At 35.4% G+C, this 27543-nt stretch overlaps 1 protein-coding gene and 2 long non-coding RNA genes across 3 annotated transcripts in view; 2 read left to right on the forward strand and 1 right to left on the reverse strand.

Annotated features, from left to right (window-relative positions):
* The window catches only part of LOC127964884 (NACHT, LRR and PYD domains-containing protein 12-like), a 1383583-nt gene that overhangs the window by 473622 nt on the left and 882418 nt on the right, over positions 1-27543 (reverse strand). The window contains exons 29-30 of the mRNA XM_052565314.1: positions 24331-24504; positions 4960-5133 (exon numbers count right to left, since the gene is read on the reverse strand). Coding sequence (XP_052421274.1) covers positions 4960-5133; positions 24331-24504 — 348 coding nt within the window. The remainder of the gene's footprint in view (positions 1-4959; positions 5134-24330; positions 24505-27543) is intronic.
* The window catches only part of LOC127964976 (uncharacterized), a 385149-nt gene that overhangs the window by 113253 nt on the left and 244353 nt on the right, over positions 1-27543 (forward strand). The gene's annotated exons all lie outside the window — the stretch shown is intronic.
* The window catches only part of LOC127964989 (uncharacterized), a 193978-nt gene that overhangs the window by 68177 nt on the left and 98258 nt on the right, over positions 1-27543 (forward strand). The window lies entirely within an intron of this gene.

Raw genomic sequence — 27543 nt, forward strand, 5'->3', positions numbered from 1 at the left:
GAAAAATGCAGTCCTTTATCTTTTATCATCAGACCTGACCAGTGCTGGGCAGTAACTAGTTACATGTAACTATTGCAAAATAAATGTAGCAATTTGTTAATGTAATGTAAAATGTAATTAAATCACAGTTAATTATGATATTGTTAATGATTACAAAGGGAGTTACATTTGAATATTTTCACACATACATATTTAAAATATGAGACACCAATGTTTCTGGAGTTGAAGACACAGAATATGACACATGCTTATTCCATAACTGTTTTATTTCCTATTTTGGTTTATGTAAATTATTTATTTATTTAATTTTATTTTTAGATTAACTGCCTTTTTTTCCAAAGCATTGTTAGATGCCAATGTTTCCTGTCATAGCTATGCAAAGATTTGATTTCAAAAACAGTATCATAGCTATTAAACTATATCTTATGATTTTAAATCTGTATTTAACCTAAAAAATATTGCAAAGTAAAAAGAGCTGCTAAAGTCCTATTTTGAGGTGGTTGTACTTTACAATTAAATTATAGTCTTAATTCAAGTGAAGAAGGATTCTAAAATCTTAGAGTAATCAGTGTTGAGTACCACTGTAACATTAACCCTGCCTGCTTTAAATGATTCAAAATAATCAACATTTGAAAACAATAGAAATTTAGAAAAGTAATCAAAAAGTAATCAAATGTAATCAGTTACATTACTTAAAGTCACTTGAAACAGTGACACTACATATTACATTTTAAATAATTTAATTTGTAATCTGTAACCTATAACATTTCCAAAGTAACCTTCCCAACACTGGACCTGACACCTTGCAACTCAGACAAAGAGAGTTGACAAAATCAACTCATATTGGATTTTAAAGGGTATTTTTGCCTAAAACAAAACTGTAATGATAACAGATTGCAAAAAAAAAAAAAAAAAATGTTTTGATTTGCTGATTGATATATATATATATATATTTACTATATAGATTTGAATACATTGTAAAATAAAGTTAATGTTAAATTAATTAATTTTCATTTCTGGAAAAAGAAAATAGGAGTAACTTCTGTAATGAAAAATGTCATTAAATCAGGAGTCTGTTTTCAGTATTTAAACATCAAAATCATGATGCTTAATCATGATGATATAAACTTTCAATAATATAATTGAACAGAGCTACAATTCGGTTTATGCATGAATGAAGAAAATATGTTTGCATCCCAGGAGCTCTACTAGAATGTTATAGAGTGAATGCCAAGGAAAACATGAAGAAAAAAAAGTGAAAAATAACACAGGTAAGACAAATTAATAAATTATTTTCATTTACGTATTAAACTGTTTATTTGTGCTATATAAATAAACTTGTATTGTATATATAAACTGTTGGTAAGACGACAAGAAAAGTTATTTAGGAAATAAATTATTTTAGTTATTACATTTAAGACTGCTACACTACATGGAGCTCTAATAAAAAAGTAATATAGCCACACTGGAGATAGGATCCAAGCAGCTGTCGATCAAATGAGCACATGACCGAATGACGTCACTTTAGGGCACGCGGCATGTATCCATGGCAACGCTCAGCCGCTAATGACAGTTAACGGTCATCTGGTGATTTCCTCAGACACGGCTTTGAGTTTTCGCTTTTGTTTGGTCAAAAAAGGTATTTATTCTTTTATATTATTAGACATTATAGATACCTTAACTACTGTTTATCTCCTAATGCTTACATTTGATCAAGTTTACCTTTTTAAACCTTTGCTGAAGTTGGCCCACGCAGCTGCTGAGGTTAGGCTATGTGAACACTTTCTAAGCTAACGTTAGCTTGTAAAGCTGAAATGATTAAACGTATATAATACTGGCAGATATTAAACTTAAATATTTAATTTCCATATGGTAAAAATACACACTGAGACGCCTATATGCGGCAAAAAGGCATGTCCGCTACATTTCGGACCGCTTGGTCTAAATCCAAACTGTCAACAGTCTTTACAAATCGTTTGTCAATGGATAAACGACAGTCCTAGATATATAAAGTCATAACACTACTGAATGTGTTCATTTTGTTGTTTTAGGTTAAAAGACAATGGGAAGAAATGCCATCGACTAACCACAGCTGACAACCAGAGACGCGGACACGCCAAAAACACACACACACACACGAAAGCCCTGCAACTTTACCATTGTTCAATTAAAATAAATCTATTTTGCTTCATACAACGTGTCTGTTGTCTTTGATTAGCTTAAAAGTACAATAAAATGACATTCAGGGGATTTAAAGTGAAAGTCCCCTAAACGTCCCGAATGTCCGCTGCACGTCCTGTGAACGTCCCCTTGAACGTCCGCGGGACGTCTTCGCGAACGTCCGCTCGACGTCAAGCGGACCCTACACGCTGACGTCCGGGGGACGTTCGCAGAGGCCATTTAGGGGACGTCCTGGGGACCTTTTTTTGTTAGCTGGGAGATTATTACTATATTACTGTTCCATAGTAAAATACATGAGCCTATTTTTTGATCAGTTGACCAGCTATCTGCCCAATCAGGCATCTATGTGACACAGTTGGTAGTTGTTGAGAGCATGGTTCCTCTCATTCATTGCATGACACAGCGCACCTTCTCCACACAGACTGCACCTGTACTGTCTGCCGGCCGAGTATTAGAGCGTGCGCGATCAGCAACAGCTCTCCTATGGACACTATGACCCCGTTCACCTCTGTTACCCGCTTCCCCGTTGAGCAAAGGCTCGAAACGATCGCTTGTTTGTGCTTCGTGAACACTCTCGCCTTGCACGGTGCACAATTGCGCTGCAAAGATGTACCGCGAGACACACGATCATTAGACGGCCTATCGTCATTTCCAAAAGGCAAATATTCCCCTTCAGAGTCAGAATCGGTGAACAACATTTGCAACATCCTCTTTGTATTAGCCATCTGGCGATTTTCTCTCATAAATCTCACGATTTACACTCACGCTATGAAATGAATTGCTTCCGCATCAATAACATGAGAGCTCGACACTTTGAACAGAAACAATGCATAATGTTGGTCTAGAATCAAAGTACTACGTGTCTGCCATCTAGTGGAAGGGAATACAAATGAGATATTACACCATATAAGGAACTACAGTCTATTTTATTAAGGGTGACGTCTTGTTGCAATTTTGCGACTTTGGCGCTTAGAGGGTTAATAACAGCTGTGCCACATCAACAATCAGATTAACATTTAATCAACAGCTTTATAAACGTATACCTCTTATGTGGCCGAGCTACAAACTATCTTCTGCTCATCAAGGCTGAATTTATTTGATCAAAATAAAGTAAAATAAATATTGTGAAATATTATTACAAATACAAGAAAAGTTTAAAATTTTAATATAAATTGTAATGTTATTTCTGTGATGCAAATCAGAATGTTCTTCATCATTATTCCAGTTTTCAGTGTCACGTGATCTTTTAGAAATCATTACAATTTATTTTAATCTCAAGAAACATTTCTGATTATTATCAATGTTGAACATTTTGCTACTTCATATTTTGTGTTGAAATGATGCACTTTATTTTTTGATAAATATAAAGTTTAATGAACAGCATTTATTTGCATTTATCAATATATTAATTAAATTGGTAAATGCATTTATTAAATAAAAATCATTTAAAATTCCTTCACACAGTTTTTGTCACTTTCATGAATGATGAATACAATTATTAATTTCTCTCTTTTTTAAAATCTTATACAAATGTTTGAGTCGTATCATAGTTTCCACAAAAATATTAAGCAGCAAAACTGTTTTGAACATTGATAATAATCAGAAATGTTTCTTGAGCAGTAAATCAGAATGATTTCTGAAGGATTGTGTGACACTAAACTTCTTTGTAAACAACAACAGATTTATAAATGTTTCTAATGATGAATGTTGTGTTCCCAAATGTAAATTAAAGCGTCTCAAACCAAGTGCAGCACTAACAGTGAATCAGAACCAGAAACAGTACAGTAACAGCAGACATGGAGCGTCACACTACAGTCTTTATAAACTCATCCCTGCAAATAGTCTCTTATGTTAAATCACACTATTCATTACACAGCTGAGCTTTATATTGATCTGTATTTATATGTACAGAGTAGTGGTGTGTGTGTGTGTGTGTGTGTGTGTGTGTGTGTGTGTGTCTGTGTGTGTGAGTGTGTTTCTCCATCACTCAAGGATATCAGAACCTGAGATCTCCTTCACTGTGAGATATTATTCATACTTGCAGATAGTACTCACACCTCAATGTACTGCAGTGCTTTACAAAACAGTAGGTAATAACATATTCTTTCTCTGATTCTATTGATTATAAACAGATGGTGTCTTCTAGTGTCCTTCCTTGTGTCTCTTCCTAAAGCCCCCTACACCTGCTCCTAATCACACTGAAGCTGCTGATCAGTAAAGCTGTTCTTGAAGCTGCAGGAAGAGACTCACGCTTCTGAGTTTGGGAACAATATGAGCTGCATGTGATTGATTCTCCAGAACATCTGATCAACACCAGGACAACACATATATATTTAATTAAACACATGTTAGACATTTTATTTCCATGTTTTGAATATTTTCTTATGTTGTCTTTAATATAAACACCTCTCTGAGCTAATATACACTGGAGTAAATGAGAAGAAATGCAGATTTGTACTCGGGTCGGTCTCCTCAAAAGCCCACTGTTCTTACTCTCTCACTTATCTGACTGCTTTCTTTAGTAATTTTGTCTGCTAACAGTCAAGCCTTTGCTAAAAAGATGAGCTATTAGCACTTAGTGTAACAGAATCCATTTAAAGGTGTTGCTAATGCAGAAACAGCTTTAACATGAACACAGAAGTCCACACATGAACAAGAAACAAAGACACACAATGTTTTACTTTCTGGATCTCTGGATCTTGATACAACTATTGTGTTTTCTGGCTGATTTGTTTTTCACTTCACAAATATTTTACAGTGTGTCATATATAATCTTACCCCAGTTTCTCCAGTTTACAGTGAGGATCCTCCAGTCCAGCACAGAGACGCTTCACTCCCAAATCTCTTATTTTATTCAGAGACAGATCCAGTTCTCTCAGGTGTGAGGGGTTTGATCTCAGAGCTGAAGTCAGAGCAGAACAACCTTCATCTGTGACGCCACAACCACTCAACCTGTAGAGAACAATGACACACTCTTCACTCTCTCAGATCAGATCAGTTTAGCTGTGAATCCATTAGTAAAGAGAAAGTACAAATCAATGTGTGATGCATCAATGGACTGACATTTAAAACATAAAAAAACATGATCATAAATAATTTAAAGCATCATTCAAAAATAAAAATTATTTATTTTACTGTCAGGATTTTTAACCAAATACAGGCATGTGATTGGAAACATTAGGCAAGGCAGGTTTATATATATATATATATATATATAGCACATTTCGTACACAATAGTAATTCAAAGTGCTTTACATACAAGAAAGTAAAATAATAATGAAGAAAAATAATAACAAGAGTAGTCTGGATCGCCCACAGTCATTATGCTACTCCTCTACTGGAGGTAAAATACTCTGCAGTACATTTTGACATTTCAGAATTTTAACTTCTATTTCTGTTATTTTGGTGAAAGTAACTCAAACGTAATACTGGAGTCATGTAACGCATTACAATTCTGAGACAGTAATATTGTAATGGATGGAATGAGTGTGTGTGTCTGTGTGTGTGTGTGTGTGTGTGTGTGTTCGGTTCGTCATCACCGGTCCGGGAGCAGGTTGAGAACAGCACTGTCCTGTGACGAAGTCCTCATTAAAATAATCCAATGGTGTCAGGTTATTTCCACGAGGAAGCAACTCAAAAGGCTTGTTCGAGATGAGCAAAATCTGCGCAGAACCGATTACCGGTGATCAGCGCGAGATGCATGCCGGTTAGAAAAGTGTCCGAGTTACGTCCGCCTTGCTCTGATGTCACGCGAGCGCAAGGCGCACGTGTTGGATTCTGCAGTCGGGCGCAGTTTTTTTTTTTTTTTTTTTTTTTTATTAAATGAAAATAATTACAAACATACAAGGCATTAACCAATTAAGCATATTCTCGTATACTACAGTAAAGATTGAGCAAAATCAGCAATAAAAAATAATAATAAAAAAAATATAAAAAAACATAAATGAAAAAAAAAAAAGAAAATTTAACGGGGCCATTTCAAATTAACTTAAATGTTTCAAGTAAAGTAAATAATTTAAGGCCTTTCCTTTCCTCCACAAGTTTAAGAGATTTACTTAGAAGATTCAACTCATTCCTCCAATGAGTCAAGGTAGGTTTGGTTTTATAATACCTGCATTTATGAATGAAAAAATTAAGTACAAAATCCACATTCTTATTTTCAACAAAAACACCAAAAATAATTGTCTTCACAGATAAAGACAATACAATTTCCCTGGACATTAGCCAGCTCTGCATTTCTCTCCAAAAGAAATGGACTGGGTCACAGTAAAAAAAAGGTGTTCTAACGATTCAATGTTTTCTACACAGAAGACACAATTATTTAGATCGAAATTGAATCTCAATAACAAGAATTCATTTGTTGGGTAAATTTCATTTAAGATTTTGAAGTTGACTTCTTTTACTTTAGGTGGGAGTGGAAATTAAATGTAATTTTTCCTTATTTTCTTAATTTTTTCCACTTCAAAGTCCTTAAGTATGTAAAACCTTTTTACTGGGTTGGGATAATATGTTTTAATCAGAAGATTCTTAATAACTTTGTTGTTGCATTTAAAATCACAAAAATCCAAACCTTCAATGCACTCAAAAAAATGACTCTTTGGCTGAACATGATTCTTTCATGGACAGTGGTTCCACATGTTTGTACCATGTTATTTGGACATGAATAAATCAAGTTATAAGGACTTGTCTACCTTTAGTTGAGTTTACTCAGTTTGCTTTAGTTCATCCTACATGAAATATCTGAGTAGAGATAATATGTTTACATCATGTAGAACCACTGTCCATGCAAGTTTAGCCAAAGTGTTATAAAAACATTACCAAGTAAGATATAACTTTTCTTTACACATGATGTTAATTGTTTGCAGTTTAAGGATGTTACTATGTGTACATCATACACTAGCACTCTCATTAAAGTTGCTTTTTTTTTTATTAAGTATTTTAGACGTTCTTTTAACCAGGTCCTCAACCCAACCACAAGCTCCACACTTCACCACAATGGTAACTCGCACAAAATACACCAATATAAAGTCTTTTAAAATGGCCACATAATAGAGCATTATACATGAAAAAGTCTCCTTATTATCACATTTTATTAAAAACTGCATAAAATAACACTTTATTTCAACATTTTCTCTCCCCATATCCAGTCCTGTGCAAAGCATGATGGGAAGTGTAAAACTTATTTTGAGGGACTTGATTGAAACATGTTCTTTCAAAATGAAAACATTATGTTAAACCAACGAGAGACAGTTTTAAGTCAGTTTAACATGACACAATCATGTTGAAATGAAAAATAGCCAAAATGGCATTAATTCAACATGAATTGTTCAGGTAAAGTGAACAAAACTAAAAATTCATTTTTTTGAGTGTGCAGAACTGACTAAGGACAGGGGAGACGGCAGAGTATCGAGTGTCTTCTCTAACCATTGCTCTCAAAGAACTTGGTATGGCTTTTAGAATTCTGTCATAATACTTAACATTACATTGAAGTTGGTATTTTTTACAGAATTCCTCATGTTGTAACATGTTTCCAGTCTCATCCATAAAATGTGCAACAGCCCAAATGCCCTTGGATCTCCATTCCTCTATATACACAGATTTTCTGCTGAGCCGTATGTACCTGTTATTCCAAACTGGAGTATTATGTGGCGTAAAATTATGGTTATAGATTAATTTCCAATAGAGAAGTACTTGCTGATGGAAAGCAGAGAGTTTAATCGGTAATGAGCTACATTCAAAATCACAACGCAGGAGAAAGTCTATCCCACCCATTTTTAAAAAAAATCATATTCGGGACAGTGAACCAAAAGGAATTTCTATTTGTCAGATAAGACTTTAACCACTTCAGCTTCAGGACACCATTCATAATATCAAAATCAATCGCATTCAACCCCCCGTCCTCATAGTTTTTAACCAAATCAATCTTTCTTATATATTGACATCTATTCCTCCATATGAATTTAAAATTAACAGTATTTATCTTTTTAATCATTCTTGTTGAGATGGGTAATGAGAAAGCCGGGTAAATAAGTCTAGACAAACTATCCATTTTCGATAATAACACTCTCCCAAAAATTGAGACATCCCTCTGCAGCCACCTATAAAGAATAGACTTACATTTGTCCACATTGTTACAAACATTCATATTTTCAGTTGTTGCTTTATCTTTAGAGATAATAATCCCTAAATATTTAACTTCCTTTTTAATCTTTATGTTGTATAAGGAATGCGAATGATAATCATGTAATGCCAGAATTTCACATTTATTCATATTCAGCTGCAAACCAGATGCTTTTGAAAATTGATTAATAAATTGCATTGCTAAGGGAATTTGCTCTTCATTTTTTAGGAATAAAGTTGTGTCATCTGCTAGCTGACTTATTATAATTTGTCTGTCCATCATATTTAGACCTTCAATATGACTGGTTTTAATTAAAATAGCTAAAATTTCAGCGACCATTATGAACAGTAATGGTGAGCTACCACACCCCTGTCTAATTCCCCTCCTAATCTCAAATCTAGAACAAGTGCCATGTCCTAAAGCAACAGAGCTATTTATTCCATTATATAACATTCCAATCATATCTATAAATTTTCTACAAAAACCGAAATAATCTAAAGTCTTTAAAGGGGGGGTGAAATGCTCGTTTTCACTCAATATCCTGTTAATCTTGAGTACCTATAGAGTAGTACTGCATCCTTCATAACTCCAAAAAGTCTTTAGTTTTATTATATTCATAAGAGAAAGATAGTCTGTACCGATTTTTCCCGGAAAAACACGAGTGCCTGGAGGCGTGACGTGTGGGCGGAGCTAAAGAATCACGAGCACCAGTAGGCTTTTGTGTTGAGCACGTCTGGAAGCTGTGACACTGTGAGGACAAAACCAACCAAAACAAACCACGGCTAACAGTCAGATTCAGCGTATATTTATGATCCAGAATCAGATCCAGAGGCTGAAACTGAACAAGAGCAGCATCAGCAATCAGTCTCTATGTGGTATGTACTGAAACTGTATATATTTGCTTAGCGGTTTTGGAAAATGACTTAAGTTCCACTTTCTTTGTCGTCTTTTTTTTTTTTCTTTTAAGCTGTAGATGTGGAAAGTGCAGTTTGATGACAACATCGCATGTTGTTTACTTGATGTGCTTACACGCGGATAGCTAAGTTAATAACACAGAGATATTTGAAGCAGTTTTACTCACCGCCTGCGGTTCCAACACACGATCGTGACCCTTTTTTGTTGGGATTGCATCCTCCTTAAGAAATAAACGATGTGCAAATCCGGCGTCAAACTGGACCTTGTTGTAAAACAAGCATCTTCGAAATGCAGGGAACAAACACAAACACTTGCACAACTCCGTTGATGCTCTTTAAAAAAAAATAAACTCCATCCACTGGTCCCTTAATGCTGTTTCTCTTTTGGTAATCTGTGCAGGGTTGTCTTGCCCTGGCAACCAAAAACACACTTCTTTTGTGACATTTCGCGACGCTCTCGCTCTAATCAGTGAAGTGTGTTGTGCTCTCAGTGCTGTGCTATACGGGAGCGCGCGCTCTTCTTTTTCTCTAGTAAAGAGCGCGCGCTCTTCCGGCAGAAGTGCCCTCAGGACCCATATAAGGAAATTCCGCTCCATCTAACGTCACACAGAGCCATACTCTAAAAAAACTTTCCGAAACTTGTGACAAACCGGAAGTAGTGTTTTTGGAACAGAAATACTCCTTCAAACGTACAACTTAATTTTTTATACTTTGTCCATGTTTAGCATGGGAATCCAACTCTTTAACAATGTAAAAAACTCAGTATGCATGAAATAGCATTTCACCCCCCCTTTAAAATAAAAGAGTGTTCAACGGAATCGAATGCTTTATAAAAGTCTAGAAATAAAATAAATCCCCTTTCTTGAACCATCTGATTATAATCAAGCAAATCTAATACAAGTCTAATATTATTATGAATAAGCCTTCCTTTCAGAAAGCCAGATTGTGTCTCACTAATTATAGAAGAGATGCCTTCTTTTAGTCTTGCAGCAATTACTCCTGAAAGAATCTTGTAATCAGTATTAAGTAAAGTGTTTGGTCTAAGGTTGTCTAATATCCTTTTGTCTTTCCCAGCTTTAGGAATCAAGGTAATTAATCCTCGTTTCATGGTTGCCAATAATACTTTTTCCTCTATACATTCTTTAATAGCTTTAAAAACTAGATTTCTTACATCCTTCCAGAAGAATTGATAAAAATTAGTTGTAAGTCCATCTGTCCCTGGGGATTTATTTAAGGCCATCTTAGAAATAGAATCCAGTTCCTCAATTTTAAAATCCGAGTCACATATATCCATAAAGGAGTCATCAATGCAAGATCTGGAGTTCTTAATCTTATCAAACAGGATGTCGGCATCTACTGCCGAATAACGAGAGGAATATAATTCAGAGTAGAATGAGAAAACCTCTTTTTCTATACTTCTAGCATCTTTATTTTCTACTCCATTAATTATTAGACTTGTGATAGAATTTTTTATATCCATAAATGTTTGTTATAATAAGAAACTGACTTTCTACCTTTAAAACCACCGTTAGCCAGTGACCATCTCCATCGTTTCTATGCGTTATAATTTCTCCAGGGCATCTATTAAAACAAATTGCCACACCTGCCGAGCGATTGGAGCCATGGTTAAATAAAATCTTGTCTCCCCATTGGTTAGTCCAAAAAGCTAAGTCCACATCAGCCGAATGAGTCTCCTGCAAAAATAAACACTGAGATCTTTGCCCCTTAACAAAAAAAAAAAAGTGCTTTCCTTTTCACAATGTCTTTCAGGCCCCTAACGTTTAATGAACCAAAAGAAATGTCAACACTATCCATGAACAGCAAACACAAAAAGAAAAGAAGTAAACAGTAAAATGTAACACTTGTTTACTCCGTCCAGTTAGTGATTTAACTTAAACCTTAATAGAATTATAATGTCCCTTTACAAGCGTTTCCATTATATCACAGTCATATTTAATTATTTCACCCTTCATCTCCAATCCGACGTCCATCTATGTATCCATGTGGACCCCGAAAAAAGCCAGTTTTCCAGCGTGCCTCGCTTGTTCAATTTGCGGCCACAAGCGTCTTCTCTCCTCCCAATCCTCCTGCGGCAACATTTCAGCAAAGCGGATGCCTTTATCCTTGCAGACCTGCGAGTTCTTGGTCCGACGCCAGATTTCTTCCTTCATCCATCTCTTTGCAAATAGAATGACAACGTGTCTGATCTTGTTATCTTTCTCCCTGTTCTATGAACGATGTCAACTGCATCCTCCACCTTCGACTCAAGATCTGGTGCGATTTTCCGGAGGATTTCGGTGACTTGTTCTCGAATGTTCTCATCTCTTTTTTCTTCCAAACCTTTGATCTGCAGACACCACCTCATCCTGTATCGCTCTTGCTCTCTCACTCTATTTTTAAGATCGTCGTTATCCTTGCAAAGCTGGTCGTTTTGTTTCTTCAAATCTTCAACTTTCTTTTTGCATTCTTTCATTTCCTCCACGTTGAACTGAACAGCTTTGGCTAAACTAGCAATCATGACGCTACTTTGTTTTGTCTGCTCCTTCAGATCAGCTAGTTGCACATCCACTCTTTTTTCAAGACCTAAAATTGCCCGTAAAATGGCATTGTTGGAAACTTCACTATCCTCACCGTCATCAGCTGGTTTGGGCTTTTTCTCTGCAGGATTTTTAACTGGCGTAGTTGGTAAGGAGTCGATAGTACGGTCCCTCTTGTTTAGCTGAGCGGTGTCCATAGCATAGTCGTGCTCCGTAACACAAGAGTCACCTTTCCCACCGACATCCCGCGGAATATTCTTTTCTTTGGAGCCCTTTATGAATTTGTCCGGTTTAATTAGTTTCTGTGCATCCATGACACCTATTCACAATGGACTTTCAACTACTTCAAACTAACTTTGGGACTAACTTGAACGAGTTCTGAAAAAAGCGACTGCTCAATTCGCCATCTTGCCGCTGATCAGTCGGGCGCAGTTGCTCCCCAACGACTGCGCTGACCAAAAGCACGATGGGAAACGGACTTGCTGACGACACAGCTTAATGCTCATTGGTTTAAACAACTGTGATGTATTGTTCTCTTTTAAAATGTTTGATTTTAAAACTCTGATATCATGTTTTGTGTGTTTATGTTATGTGTGAATATTACCAAACTATCTGAAAGTGCGATCTCTTTTTGTTATGCAATTTAATTTTTATAAAAAAAAATAATAAAAAATAAAAACACATATGTCTGAATTAAAGAACTAAATATTGATAAACACGTATTTGGTATGTAATTAAATGGGTGTCTTGTTCATTTTATTTATTTTCATATAAAAGCAACAGAACTTGAATTACATCCAGTTTATTAGCAACACTGTGCACAAGCGTGAATCCCGCGATAGCCATCTTTGATCTCACAGGTGTCAGATCCATTACGAGAAGAGAGATCTGTCCGGCTTGCCTGCGCTTTGTTCACTCCTCCTCTTGCTGCAGCCGCCTACTCTCGCTTACATTTCAGGCGAGGCGAGGCGCATCTCAAACAAGCCTAAAGTCACAGGTAAATACAGCAGGTAATAATGATCAGGCGATCGATCCCTAAATCCTAAAGTGAGCACATTGACTTCACAGGGATTCCCCATCACGAGCGAACTCTCGCGAGAAGAAACAGAGTCCACAGTTCTCAACGGGGCAATACAAACACAGAAACGTTAACCCTTAAGGCAGGGGTGCTCAACCCTGTTCCTGGCGATCGACTGTCCTGCAAAGTTTGGCTCCAACCCTAATCAAACACACCTGCCTTTAATTTTTAAGTGAGCCTGAAGACCTTAATTAGTTGCTTCAGGTGTGTTTGATTAGGATTGGAGCTAAACTTTGTAGGACAGTCGATCGCCAGGAGCAGGGTTGAGCACCCCTGCCCTAAGGCGCCAGGGTTTTTTGGAAAAAAATGTTGTATTTTGGCATCAAGCTTTCAAAAGCTTGTGACTTGAAAGGGCTTAAAGATAGAGATCTACTGTCAATTAGAAAAATGTTTTGCATGATCGAAAGTTTACATGGGGTGTAAATATACTAATCTAATTTGCATATTATGACGATCTCGAATTCCATAATATTCAGGAAATATTAGATATTGAATTGATGTTTGAACATATTTGCATGTTTTTGTGTGTGTATATGTCTTTTTTATCCTCATTCCAAATTATCAGAACAGAGGAAGCCAACAATAAAACAGGAGAAAGTACTAAATTATTACTATATCACTATATAGTAGTAAAACACATGTGAACAGTAGCTTGCTTTTTGATCAGTTCATCAGTAATATTCAGGAAATAATAGATATTGAATGGATGTTTGAACTCATTTGCAAGGTTTTTTTTTTTTTTTTTTTTTTTTGTATTTGATTGCTGTTGTTGTTGTTTTTTGTCTTTTTATTCTCATTCCAAATGATCAGGGGGAAAAAAACGAGAAAAGTAGTAGATTATTACTATATTACTGTGCCATAGTAAAATACATGTGCCTATTTTTTGATCAGTTGACCAGCTATCTGCCCAATCAGGTATCTATTAGGGATGTGCAACAGTGATCGAGTACTTGACCGCGACAGCGATGATCGATCACGTAAACGATGATCGAAATTATTATTAAAATTTTTTTTGATTGGTTATGGCAGCACGTTGGGCGACGCCCTGATCTCTGATTGGTTAGCGTCCCACTTGATGCCTCAAAAGACGTAAGAAGACATAAAGTCACGTAGTGATGGCTGGCTTGCCTTTGAGAAGAACGATGAAAAAACAGTTCAGGGTAAGCTGTGCAGCGCCAAGCTGTCACACAAATCTACAACAAATACAATCCGCTATCATCTAAAATTTGTACATAAAATATCTGGCGATAACTGAGCTGCAACTCAGACGAGCATTGAATCACCTGCCGTAAGACCTAAATGCAACGCTGGCAAAACCGAGAAGACGACAAAGCTATTCGCTGAAATGGTGGTGAAAGATTTGCTGACCATTAGTTTCAGGGACAGAGAAGGTTTACTTGTCCAGTGGTACCTGGCTGTTCCTGCAACATCTGTTCCAGCGGAGCGAATTTATTCCACTTAATGTGAACAGACTGCGCACTCGGCTCTCATCTGAGCACGTAGACCGACTTATCTTTTTGAATAGACATTTGAATGTTTCACCGGTCGTGGTAAATATAATATCCATTTTTTTTTTTAATAATATTATTATTTTAGTTTTGGGTTTTAGCCATAGTTAAAATATCTAGGCTATTTGGTCTCTGTTTTATAAATTATAATAGTTGTTTGGTTAAACTTGGTGAACTTTTTTTCTTTATCTTTTAAAAACTACGTTTCACCGCTGGATCAAAATATGCTGCTAAAGTTATACTCGAAGACAATTTTTTGTTAAAAAAATGCCGTTGAATAAAGTAGCAAAAAAAGAAAAAGTATCTTTGTGTGTTAATTTTTAAATCACAGACAAATAATGAAATGGTCTTTATAAAATAAAAATGCACTGGATATATTTGTAGCCTAATTACATTATATTCGTAGAGATGACGAAGATCAAAATTATTTGTTTGTCATAGTTTTATCTTAAATATATTTTAAATCTTATAAATTAAATATTTAGCAATAATCAGTGATTTCCATGCTGTTAAATGATATTTTGGTTGATCAGAAAATGCAAATTGAATACAAAATATTAATTAAATATTAAAATACATAAAAAAAATAACGATAGTGACACTAATGTGAATTTATTGTACTTTCGTGTCTGTAAAGCACAATCCGATCGAGTTACACTTTCGGTCAAGTTCACATCTGCATCGGCGAATTTTTTTCAGATAAAAGTTGCAAGAGCTAGTCTACGTCTGATTAATTAACATGAACAATTATGCTGAAATCGCTGCATATCATCAATTCGTTTCATGCTCATATAAGCAATGCCCGATAATGATATTGCTCTTAAATGTTTTATTTTTCTATTAATATTGATATTTTATTACTGATGTTATAATAATGCAGCCAAGCTTTTTTTTTCCGTTATATTTGTGGGCATAATTCAATTCATATGGCTTCGAAAACGCGCAGGTGATTTATGGAAAATAAAACTTAACTTAAAAATAAAACTTAATTACAACTATTACACTTAATAACGTAGATGAAAATATAGCACAAATCTGCCATACATTTATAATGAGAACTTTATAGGAATCTATAGTAAAATCTGTCCTTGTCCATCTTTCAGCGCGCTGTCATGAAAATGGATCAGAGGGAGCTCGCGCGCTCTCGCTCTCTCTCTCTCGCTCACTCTCTCTGTCTAACGCATAACTTAGCATCCTATTGTGCTGATACAAGTTGTAATGTTACGTTTGATATGTATCAGTTATCTGATTTATCATAGGATGTGTCACAGAATTAGCTTCCGTTTATTGGTATACTCACCTCAGGCAGACATTTCTTGCTCCTTTATTAATAACATTGCTTCATCATAATCATTATCTAACCTGTCCTAATCATGTGTTCATGTTTTCATAGACAGATTTTCATGTCAGATTTTTATTTTTTTTTCATTTTCATAACAATCTTCAGATTTTTTTCATTATATACATTATGGCCATGCCCCACCCCCCCTCTTATGTGTGTTCATTTCATGGACGGGAAGGCGACTGACGAACACCCTTACCCCGAGAAATGGCTCGACTACGATGTTCCGTTAAAGAGGACCCGCCGGGGATGAAAAGGTTGTCAGATTCGGGTAAGCTAACCTTAACTAGCTATGTGTTTGCTCGCCTAACGCTAGATTTATGAAGTCCGTTCTCTGAATACATATAAGATCAGTAACAAGCAGTTAACGAAGTACAACGAATTTTCCATGATTACCATTGTCCACCTATTTATTTAATATTTACGGTAGTAAAAGATATTATAGTACATTACAATAGCTCACATTATTCCTGCTGCTACAGAGATTGCAGGTGATAGCAGGCCAGTTAGCTACATTTCTCATTCAGATACTGACCTACGTTTGAACACTACAGTTAACAGTGTGTATACGGTTTTGTTTCTAATGCATCTCTCTCTCACAAACACAAACACACACACACACACAGTTCTAAGTTCGGGTCCCATCATATATTAATACTCCTGATATATTGTAATTACTACTAATGTAAAAATGTTTAATTATTTCCACAGATGTATTGATGACCGCCAGTGATGCAGTGGACAACTGTGAGGGTGATCAGATCCACATGCCCCTGATCTTGCTGAAAGTCACCAGAAGTTACCTGCTGTGATAGATATTTTTATGAACCTTTACAATGTCACCAAAAGTTACCTGCTGTAATAAGTTATTTTTATTAACCTTTACAGTGTCACCTGACATTACCTGCTGTAAATAGTTATTTATTTATCTTAATTTGATCTTTTTTTTGTTTTTGTTTTTTTAATTTCTGATTTGAAGGAATAAGTCATGTCAAGTTTGCTCCGATCACGATCTGCCAATCGTTATGCGCATCTCGTCAGTAAAGCCGGTTCTCTTCAGCATTTATTGGCGCATCTTCTCAGTTAACAACGGCTCTGTGTAGTAACAGCTGCTCTATGTGAAATCACACACCTGATGGAATTAACCGCTGATTAGAGAACCGGCTTTACTGACGAGATGCGCATAACGATCGGCCGATCGTGATCGGAGCACCCCTATTTATTACATATGGAAATTAAATGTTGAAATTTTATAGGATGGTCAGTAGGAGGTGTCTCTTGCTTCCTGAAAACAACAAACACTGATCAACAAATCACAAATGATTTTATACAACTTATATTAAATTATCCATGTATTAAAAAACAAATCACAGCCTGTCTCTTGTTTAACACAACTGATTTAAAACAACTTATTTCATATAGTTAGTCTTCACCCACATCCTCTACATCCCATCCCAATTACCTAATATCCTATCCTTAACCTAATTATTCTCATTCCTGTTTATTTACAAAGCTGCAAGTATCTTGTGGAAAGCAGCAGGTAGCCTGTCTAAAACTCATCTGACACGAGGAAGCATACACTTAAAATAAAAGGTTTGTAGTCTAGCTACAGTCTTGGCACAGAATTGCTCACTGTGTGGCACATGTAACTTGCTGTGATGGAACCCAGATGAGCAGCTTACAGGTCCTCAGCCCTGTACAGAACATGGCAAACCTAAAATACATTTCAAACATTTTACAGTTGTCATATTTCAGAATCATTCATTATTATTATTACACTTGGCGTTTACCTACATTATTCATTGATTAGACTTAATGTACACCTACCAAATCCTACCTTTACCTTACCTTTTGCATATACACTGTGCAGAATTAAGAGGCAAGTTGATTTCCTGATCATATTTTTTGGTAAAATTTACCAATTCCAAACCACACCAATCTTAACTATTAATTTTGCATGTAATCTTTTATAAGTGATATCTTGTTTTGGCTTGTTTTATTTGTAAAAAAAAATCTGCCTAATAATTATGCATACCTGGATATACAGCGTTTTTCACTTCCGAGTTCCAGCCTCCTTTTCTAACGTGTAATTGATAAACGTTCACTTACCTTACTCCACTGTACATTTAAGTTATTAGACAAAATACTTAGTCTGATGATGGTCATCAAACACGTTAATATACTTTTAAACATTTATAACTTTGTGTATGTTAACATCACACACACACAAAACTAAACAGCACCATGCTGAGAGGTTTAGACTGCTCGACTGGCTGGTTGCACGTTCAATTTTAAAAAGATGAAAAAACCCTCGCTGTGTAACAGTACACGACCCACTGTCTCACTATGTAAATACTGGTAAGCTTCGTTACATTTTTTTTAATTTTTTTATAATTTTCCCTTGCTGCTCCATCAACTCCTGACAGGGCAGTTAAATATATAGGTTAACTCTGGCCACTTCTTCATATCGTCTAACATTACCCACGTTAACAGCGACGATGGATGGGACAATTTGAGACCATTTGATCGTCGTAAGACGTTTTCATCGTGCTACCAATTTATAACATAACGTTATTTGTCATTTCGCCACAGTTATAGCTAGCTATAAACAATCTTACAACTGCTAAACTAGTAACCGGACGTGCCGTATCGGTTTAGCAGAAGTCGGATGACAAAATGCGGAAATGCGAAATATTAAAAGTGGGCGGGGCGAAATAAGGTGAATAGACTCTACTGAAGTTCGCGATTCAAAGAAGTGCAGCGTCGTCAGAGAAACAACGCTCGTCGCAATCTTGTACTTTTACTTTATCAAGTGTGGGAAGTTCGGATCATTATACCGACTCGTACTTTTGAGTCGCGTTCAGCAAAATGAACAAATCTTTTTTCGAGTTATTTCGTTCATTTTAGCAAAATGTAATTAAAATGTTACGTGTTACTTAACCAACACATCTAGTACTTACGCAAACGTTGATCACACTACAAACAATACAAAAATAAAATGTTATAAAGATACAGAAAAGATTAATTCATTCTTTAACTGGGTCTTCAGTCTGTGATTAACTCACCTCTTTTCTGACAAGTCTTCGGGTTCAAGTCATTCCTTAATCATGTGACAGATCCATGCGCTATTTCTGACATTTCTACTGTGTTTTTGTTACTGTTTCTTGAGGATCTGTGGTGTTATTATTTTATAAATAAATACAACCTTTTTATAAATAAAATATTGATTAATTTGTCTTTTTAACTGTCTATCAGTAAATAAACATTAGGCTATACAATAATATAATAATCCAAGTATTTATAGCCTAGTTTAATTTTTAATCCAATTTTGAGTTTGCTGGTATAATTATTGCTTTTCCCAGCAGACTTGACAAATTGGTCTTATATATGTATAAGATGCTTGCTCAAAAAGGACATAATAACAATAAATTAAAAGCAAATACCATTTTGAATCCTTAACAAGTTACATTACAGTTCTATAGTCTAATCTGAAGGGTGAACTCAAAAGACATAAATCATACAACAAGGTAATTTTTGAAGATTAGAATCCACTGTAAAAAAAAAAAAAAAAAAAAAAAATATTATATATATATATATATATATATATATATATATATATATATATATATATATATATATATATATATATATATATATATATATATATATATATAGTATTGTTCAAAATAATAGCAGTACAATGTGACTAACCAGAATAATCAAGGTTTTTAGTATATTTTTTATTGCTACATGGCAAACAAGTTACCAGTAGGTTCAGTAGATTGTCAGAAAAAAAACAAGGCCCAGCATTCATGATATGCACGCTCTTAAGGCTGTGCAATTGGGCAATTAGTTGAAAGGGGTGTGTTCAAAAAAATAGCAGTGTCTACCTTTGACTGTACAAACTCAAAACTATTTTGTACAAACATTTTTTTTTTCTGGGATTTAGCAATCCTGTGAATCACTAAACTAATATTTAGTTGTATGACCACAGTTTTTTAAAACTGCTTGACATCTGTGTGGCATGGAGTCAACCAACTTGTGGCACCTCTCAGCTGTTATTCCACTCCATGATTCTTTAACAACATTCCAAAATTCACTCACATTTCTTGGTTTTGCTTCAGAAACAGCATTTTTGATATCACCCCACAAGTTCTCAATTGGATTAAGGTCTGGAGATTGGGCTGGCCACTCCATAACATTAATTTTGTTGGTTTGGAACCAAGACTTTGCCCGTTTACTAGTGTGTTTTGGGTCATTGTCTTGTTGAAACAACCATTTCAAGGGCATGTCCTCTTCAGCATAGGGCAACATGACCTCTTCAAGTATTTTAACATATGCAAACTGATCCATGATCCCTGGTATGCGATAAATAGGCCCAACACCATAGTAGGAGAAACATGCCCATATCATGATGCTTGCACCTCCATGCTTCACTGTCTTCACTGTGTACTGTGGCTTGAATTCAGAGTTTGGGGGTCGTCTCACAAACTGCCTGTGGCCCTTGGACCCAAAAAGAACAATTTTACTCTCATCAGTCCACAAAATGTTCCTCCATTTCTCTTTAGGCCAGTTGATGTGTTCTTTGGCAAATTGTAACCTCTTCTGCACATGCCTTTTTTTTAACAGAGGGACTTTGCAGGGGATTCTTGAAAATAGATTAGCTTCACACAGACGTCTTCTAACTGTCACAGTACTTACAGGTAACTCCAGACTGTCTTTGATCATCCTGGAGGTGATCATTGGCTGAGCCTTTGCCATTCTGGTTATTCTTCTATCCATTTTGATGGTTGTCTTCCGTTTTCTTCCACGTCTCTCTGGTTTTGCTCTCCATTTTAAGGCATTGGAGATCATTTTAGCTGAACAGCCTATCATTTTTTGCACCTCTTTATAGGTTTTCCCCTCTCTAATCAACTTTTTAATCAAAGTACGATGTTCTTCTGAACAATGTCTTGAACGACCCATTTTCCTCAGCTTTCAAATGCATGTTCAACAAGTGTTGGCTTCATCCTTAAATAGGGGCCACCTGATTCACACCTGTTTCTTCACAAAATTGATGACCTCAGTGATTGAATGCCACACTGCTATTTTTTTGAACACACCCCTTTCAACTAATTCAACTAATTGCCCAATTGCACAGCCTTAAGAGCGTGCATATCATGAATGCTGGGTCTCATTTGTTTTCTGAGAATCTACTGAACCTACTGGTAACTTGTTTGCCACGTAGCAATAAAAAAATATACGAAAAACCTTGATTATTCTGGTTAGTCACATTGTACTGCTATTATTTTGAACAATACTGTATTATATATATATATATATATATATATATATATATATATATATATATATCAAAGTGATGTCGCCGTCATAGAGATGACTCGTTCTTCCCTAGTCACATTCAAGATTCAAATAGTTTAAAAACGAAACATCACAAGACACCAAACAAAGAGCTGTTAGGTAACCTTTATGTATAGTTTGATATGTTTGTATGGTTTTCTCAGATCAGTGTTTTTACCCCGTCAGGCTCTGCTCGCGTTGGTCGTGGTTGATTTCAATCGAATGTTCAGTCAAAGTTTAATAAAACACAATAAAAGTAAAATACGCTTGGCGCTATCAAACATAAACAGTCATGGTGATTTGCATATTTTGTATCAGTTTATTTTGTGACAGTGACCACATAGCAAGATTGCACCAAATGACAATATGCACAGAATGTTCCATAATAATAATTGTCTGGTGACTCGTTACTTCTTAATGCATGAGAGTAAGTCAGTTAGATAGTCAGTTAAATTGTCAGGCCTAACTTAGTCATTTACACGTGAAATGACATGGACGCATTCTGTGCATTTCATTCACAATTTGACTTTTCTTTTTTGAGATTGAGAATAACAGACACACATAAGTGTTACTTTTGAAGGCAGGGAAGAGAGCAGTGCCAAGCCATGAAAAGAAGTAAAGATATAGGGTAATTTATTTATTCAATGATTTATTCTCAAATTTAACTTAATGGATATATACAGGGATGACAAAAAACTAAATTAATAAAAAATGTGCTTTATTACTGCATTTGTTTACGAGTTTACTAACTTTATTCAAGTAAAAAAAAATTATAAAATCAATAGCATTTACTGTAGAATTTTGCTTTTTTTTTTTTTTTGAGTCACTGGTGGCCACCCCATTTGGAGGCAGTGCCCCAGCATGGCCCCCCCACTGAAAATGCTCTAGACACGCCCCTGCGCATAAGCCCCACCCCGATTAATCGATTAATCGTTTTTGAAACCTATCGATGATCGAAATGAGAAATTTCCCAAAATGCCCATCCCTAGTATCTATGTGACACAGTTGGTAGTTGTTGAGAGCATGGTTCCTCTCATTCATTGCATGACACAGCGCACCTTCTCCACACAGACTGCACCTGTACTGTCTGCCGGCCGAGTATTAGACCGTGCGCGATCAGCAACAGCTCTCCTATGGACACTATGACCACGTTCACCTCTGTTACCCGCTTCCCCGTTGAGCAAAGGCTCTAAACGATCGCTTGTTTGTGCTTCGTGAAAACACTCTCGCCTTGCACGGTGGCACCATTGCGCTGCAAAGATGTACCGCGAGACGCGCGATCATTAGATGGCTGATCGTCATTTCCAAAAGGCAAATATTCCCCTTCAGAGTCAGAATCGGTGAACAACATTTGCAACACATCCTCTTTGTATTAGCCATCTGGCGATTTTCTCTCATAAATCTCACGATTTACACTCACGCTATGAAATGAATTGCTTCCGCATCAATAACATGAGAGCTCGACACTTTGAACAGAAACAATGCATATTGTTGGTCTAGAATCAAAGTACTACGTGTCTGCCATCTAGTGGAAGGGAATACAAATGAGATATTACACCATATAAGGAACTACAGTCTATTTTATTAAGGGTGACGTCTTGTCACAATTTTGCGACTTTGGCGCTTAGAGGGTTAATAACAGCTGTGCCACATCAACAATCAGATTAACATTTAATCAACAGCTTTATAAACGTATACCTCTTATGTGGCCGAGCTACAAACTATCTTCTGCTCATCAAGGCTGCATTTATTTGATCAAAATAAAGTAAAATAAATATTGTGCAATATTATTACAAATACAAAAAAAGTTTACAATTTTAATATAAATTGTAATGTTATTCCTGTGATGCGAATCAGAATATTCTTCATCATTATTCCAGTTTTCAGTGTCACGTGATCTTTTAGAAGACATTACAATTTATTTTAATCTCAAGAAACATTTCTGATTATTATCAATGTTGAACATTTTGCTACCTCATATTTTGTGTTGAAATGATGCACTTTATTTTTTGATAAATATAAAGTTTAATGAACAGCATTTATTTGCATTTATCAATATATTAATTAAATTGGTAAATGCATTTATTAAATAGAAATCATTTTAAATTCCTTCACACAGTTTTTGTCGCTTTCATGAATGATGAATAAAATTATTAATTTCTCTCTTTTTTTAAATCTTATACAAATGTTAAATCTTATACAAATGTCCAGAAAAATATTAAGCAGCAAAACTGTTTTTAACATTGATAATAATCAGAAATGTTTCTTGAGCAGAAAATCAAAATTATTTCTGAAGGATTGTGTGACACTAAACTTCTTTGTAAACAACAACAGATTTATAAATGTTTCTAATGACGAATGTTGTGTTCCCAAATACAAATTAAAGCGTCTCAAACCAAGCGCAGCACTAACAGTGAATCAGAACCAGAAACAGTACAGTAACAGCAGACATGGAGCGCCTCACACTACAGTCTTTATAAACTCATCCCTGCAAATAGTCTCTTATGTTAAATCACACTATTCATTACACAGCTGAGCTTTATATTGATCTGTATTTATATGTACAGAGTAGTGGTGTGTGTGTCCATCACTCAAGGATATCAGAACCTGAGATCTCCTACACTGTGAGATATTATTCATACTTGCAGATAGTACTCACACCTCAATGTACTGCAGTGCTTTACTAAACAGTAGGTAATAACATCTTTCTCTGATTCTGTTGATTATAAACAGATGGTGTCTTCTAGTGTCCTTCCTTGTGTCTCTTCCTAAAGCCCCCTACACCTGCTCCTAATCACACTGAAGCTGCTGATCAGTAAAGCTGTTCTTGAAGCTGCAGGAAGAGACTCACGCTTCTGAGTTTGGGAACAATATGAGCTGCATGTGATTGATTCACCAGAACATCTGATCAACACCAGGACACCACATATATATTTAATTATACACATGTTAGATGATTTATTTCCATGTTCTGAACATTGTCTTATGTTTTCTTTAATATAAACACCTCTCTGAGCTAATGTACACTGGAGTAAATGAGAAGAAATGCAGATTTGTCCTCGGGTCGGTCTCCTCAAAAGCCCACTGTTCTTACTCTCTCACTTATCTGACTGCTTTCTTTAGTAATTTTGTCTGCTAACAGTCAAGCCTTTGCTAACAAGACGAACTATTAGCACTTAGTGTAACAGAATCCATTTAAAGGTGTTGCTAATGCAGAAACAGCTTTAACATGAACACAGAAGTCTGACTTTCTGGCTGATTTGTTTTTCCCTTCACAAACATTTTACAGTGTGTCATATATAATCTTACCACAGTTTCTCCAGTTTACAGCGAGGATCCTCCAGTCCAGCACAGAGACACTTCACTCCTGAATCTCTTATTTTATTCCTAGACAGATTCAGTTCTCTCAGGTGTGAGGGGTTTGATCTCAGAGCTGAAGTCAGAGCAGAACAACCTTCATCTGTGACGTCACAATCTCTCAACCTGTAGAGAACAATGACACACTCTTCACTCTCTCAGATCAGATCAGTTTAGCTGTGAATCCATTAGTAAAGAGAAAGAAAAAATCAATGTGTGATGCATCACTGGACTGAGATTTAAAATGTCAAAGAAAAAAAACATGATCATAAATCATTTAAAGCCTCATTCAAAGATAAAATAAAAATTCTTTATTACACTGTAAGGATTTTTAACCAAATACAGGCATGTGATTGGAAACATTACAATTATTAATGATTTTGAAATAACTTGTAACCAGTGTTGGGAGTAACACATTACAGTAACATATTACTTTTAGCAGTAACACAGTAGTGTAAGGCATTACTAATCAATTTTCAGTAATATTTCACTCCGTACTTGTTCAGTAACGCTTTATAACACACTTTTAGCCCAAAATTGAATTGTTCAAAGAAAAGAGAAAAGAATAAAACAGCAAGACATGAACGAATCAAAGATGCAGCAAATTAGTTCCATTTCCTGTTTGTGGTCAGTCAATAGCTGCGTGTGGTGTCCACGTTTGGAAATAAAGACTAAACGTCAGCTTCTGATATATTTGTTTAGTGATGTTTTTTCATTCATCTCCCTCTCGCTGGTGTAACTCTGTATTGTGTGACGTAGTCCAGTGAAGGTGTGTTTAGGACGGGGTTTACAGGAGTGTGTGAGGATACTGTCATGACACAGAATGATCTCGTCCTCTGTGCTCGAGGTCCGAGGCTATTAGCTCCGTCCGGCTCGCTGTTAGCCTCGGCTCACACTGGACAGTGGAAAAGAGGCTAATGAGTGAAGATAGCAGAAGACTGTACATTCACGAGATGGATGTGTGCGCATCTTGTCATTTTACAATTGTATATGGCATTAGAGTTTACATATAGTCCTGTTGTGTCTAATATGAATAGACCGAACTGACTGTCATCCTGTCTTGTGTTGTCTTGATCCTTCACTTTGTCGATTATAAGCTCTATTGTTAGTAGTCTGGATCGCCCACAGTCATTATGTTACTCCTCTACTGGAGCTAAAATACTCTGCAGTACATTTTGACATTTCAGAACATTAACTTCTATTTCTGTAGTTATTTTGGTGAAAGTAACTCAAAAGTAATACTGGAGTAATGTAACGCATTACAATTCTGAGACAGTAATATTGTAATGGAAGGAATTACTTTTAAATGACAGTAACAAGTCATCTATAATGTTTTACAGTTTGGAAGTAATTTGCACAACACTGCTTGTAACGCTCGGCCTAAAATAAGCTGACTACACAAATAAACTTTTCTGTTACCTCTTAATAGTGGAGTTTGAAGGAATGCAGGAACTATAAATAACCACCGCAATAAAGAATGAAGGCCAACCCAGTGTGTATTATACAAGACAGAAGAGAAAAAAGTACTAGATGTACACAATATATACAATAAATATATGAGGGTGAGTGAGTAATGTCCTTGGAAGTCCAATGGGGCTTCTCGGGTCGACATTAACACACTGACAAAATTATTTTCAGAATTAAAAATATTTTTATACCACTTTTTAATGTGTGATTGTGTAAAGGTGATCACCAGATACCAAGCTTTCGTGAACTTGCTTACACTCGTTCTCATGGAGGGTCTCTGTGTGTGTGTGTGTGTGTGTGTGTGTGTGTGTTTTTTTAAACAGTTAAATTTTCAAACTATTTAAACCATCATTTTCAAATAACAAAAATAGAGACAGAGAACATTACAACAACATAATACAAAAAAAGTGTTTATAATAAATTAATAACATTACCAAAAACAAAGAAGAATACAGAAAAAGGGCATTACTCACATGAAAGAAAATCTAAACATTTAATAAGGCAAAGAGTCCATAAGTTGTGCAAATTTTACAAGTTCTGATCACTTTTGGGTTAAGAGATGACGAGATTGTATTTAAATAATGTTTTATCTCATGCAAAAATACCAAATGAATTGGTTTACAGTTTGAGAATTTACATTCATGAATATAAAATCTGCACAGGAAAATAATTAGATTTATTATAAAGCAGGCATTAGAATCCACTTCAAAAAATCCAAATATAACAATTTGGGGATTCATAGAAAAATGTATCAAGATATTTCTTGAGATAAACCAACTAACATCTTTCCAAAGTTTCTGAGGGTAACTGCACGATCAAAACAAGTGAAGAAGAGTTTCAGTGTCATTCTGACAGAAAGAGCAATTCGTTTCAAAATCAGATCTGAATTTTTTCTGAAGGAAATTTTTGACTGGGTAAATATTATGAACTAATTTAAAAGATATTTCTTTTACTTTGTTTGTCAGGAAAAATGTATGCTGTATGGACCATATATTTTTCCAGTTTAAATGATCAAAAAGCCTATTCCAATATGAGATTGCGGGAGGGGCAGAAATTACGTTTTCAAGGAATAAAACTCTCACTTTATAATTTCTTCCTTTTTTTTCAGTGAAAAACATCTTGCCAATAAGTGTATTGACAAGCTCAGGATGAGACAACGAACCCAAAGAGAGAGTATTGTTTTTAAAAAGCATAAGTAACCCAGAAGGAATAGCATCCATTACTGTGGCAAATTCTTTGGGAGTTACCTGTATATTATATTCTGAAAGAAACTCTGCATATATTCCATGACATATTCCATTATTGAACCAGTTATTATAGAACAAAGATTTATTCTTAAACAAAATATACCTATTGTTCCATATATAACATCACTGAGGAGAAAAGTAATGTTTGTAGATGAGATTCCACGCCAAAGGACTTGTTGGTGAAAGTTAGATAGCTTGACAGGGAGATTATAAATATCATAATTACACATTAAAGCAAATTTTGCACCACCAAGTTGCGAGAAAGCATGCTGAGGGAAAACATTCCAAATAGAGGTGGGATTTTTAAGAAAATGATTAAGCCAATTTATTTTTATTATGTTATTTAGTGAACTAAAATCAATGAAGTTTAAGCCGCCCTTTTGTTGAGTATTTAGTATCACTGACTTTTTCAAATAGTGTGGTTTATTTTTCTATAAAAATTTAACTAAGA

Source organism: Carassius gibelio, chromosome B9 (assembly GCF_023724105.1).
Source record: "Carassius gibelio isolate Cgi1373 ecotype wild population from Czech Republic chromosome B9, carGib1.2-hapl.c, whole genome shotgun sequence".
Lineage (NCBI taxonomy): Eukaryota > Metazoa > Chordata > Actinopteri > Cypriniformes > Cyprinidae > Carassius > Carassius gibelio.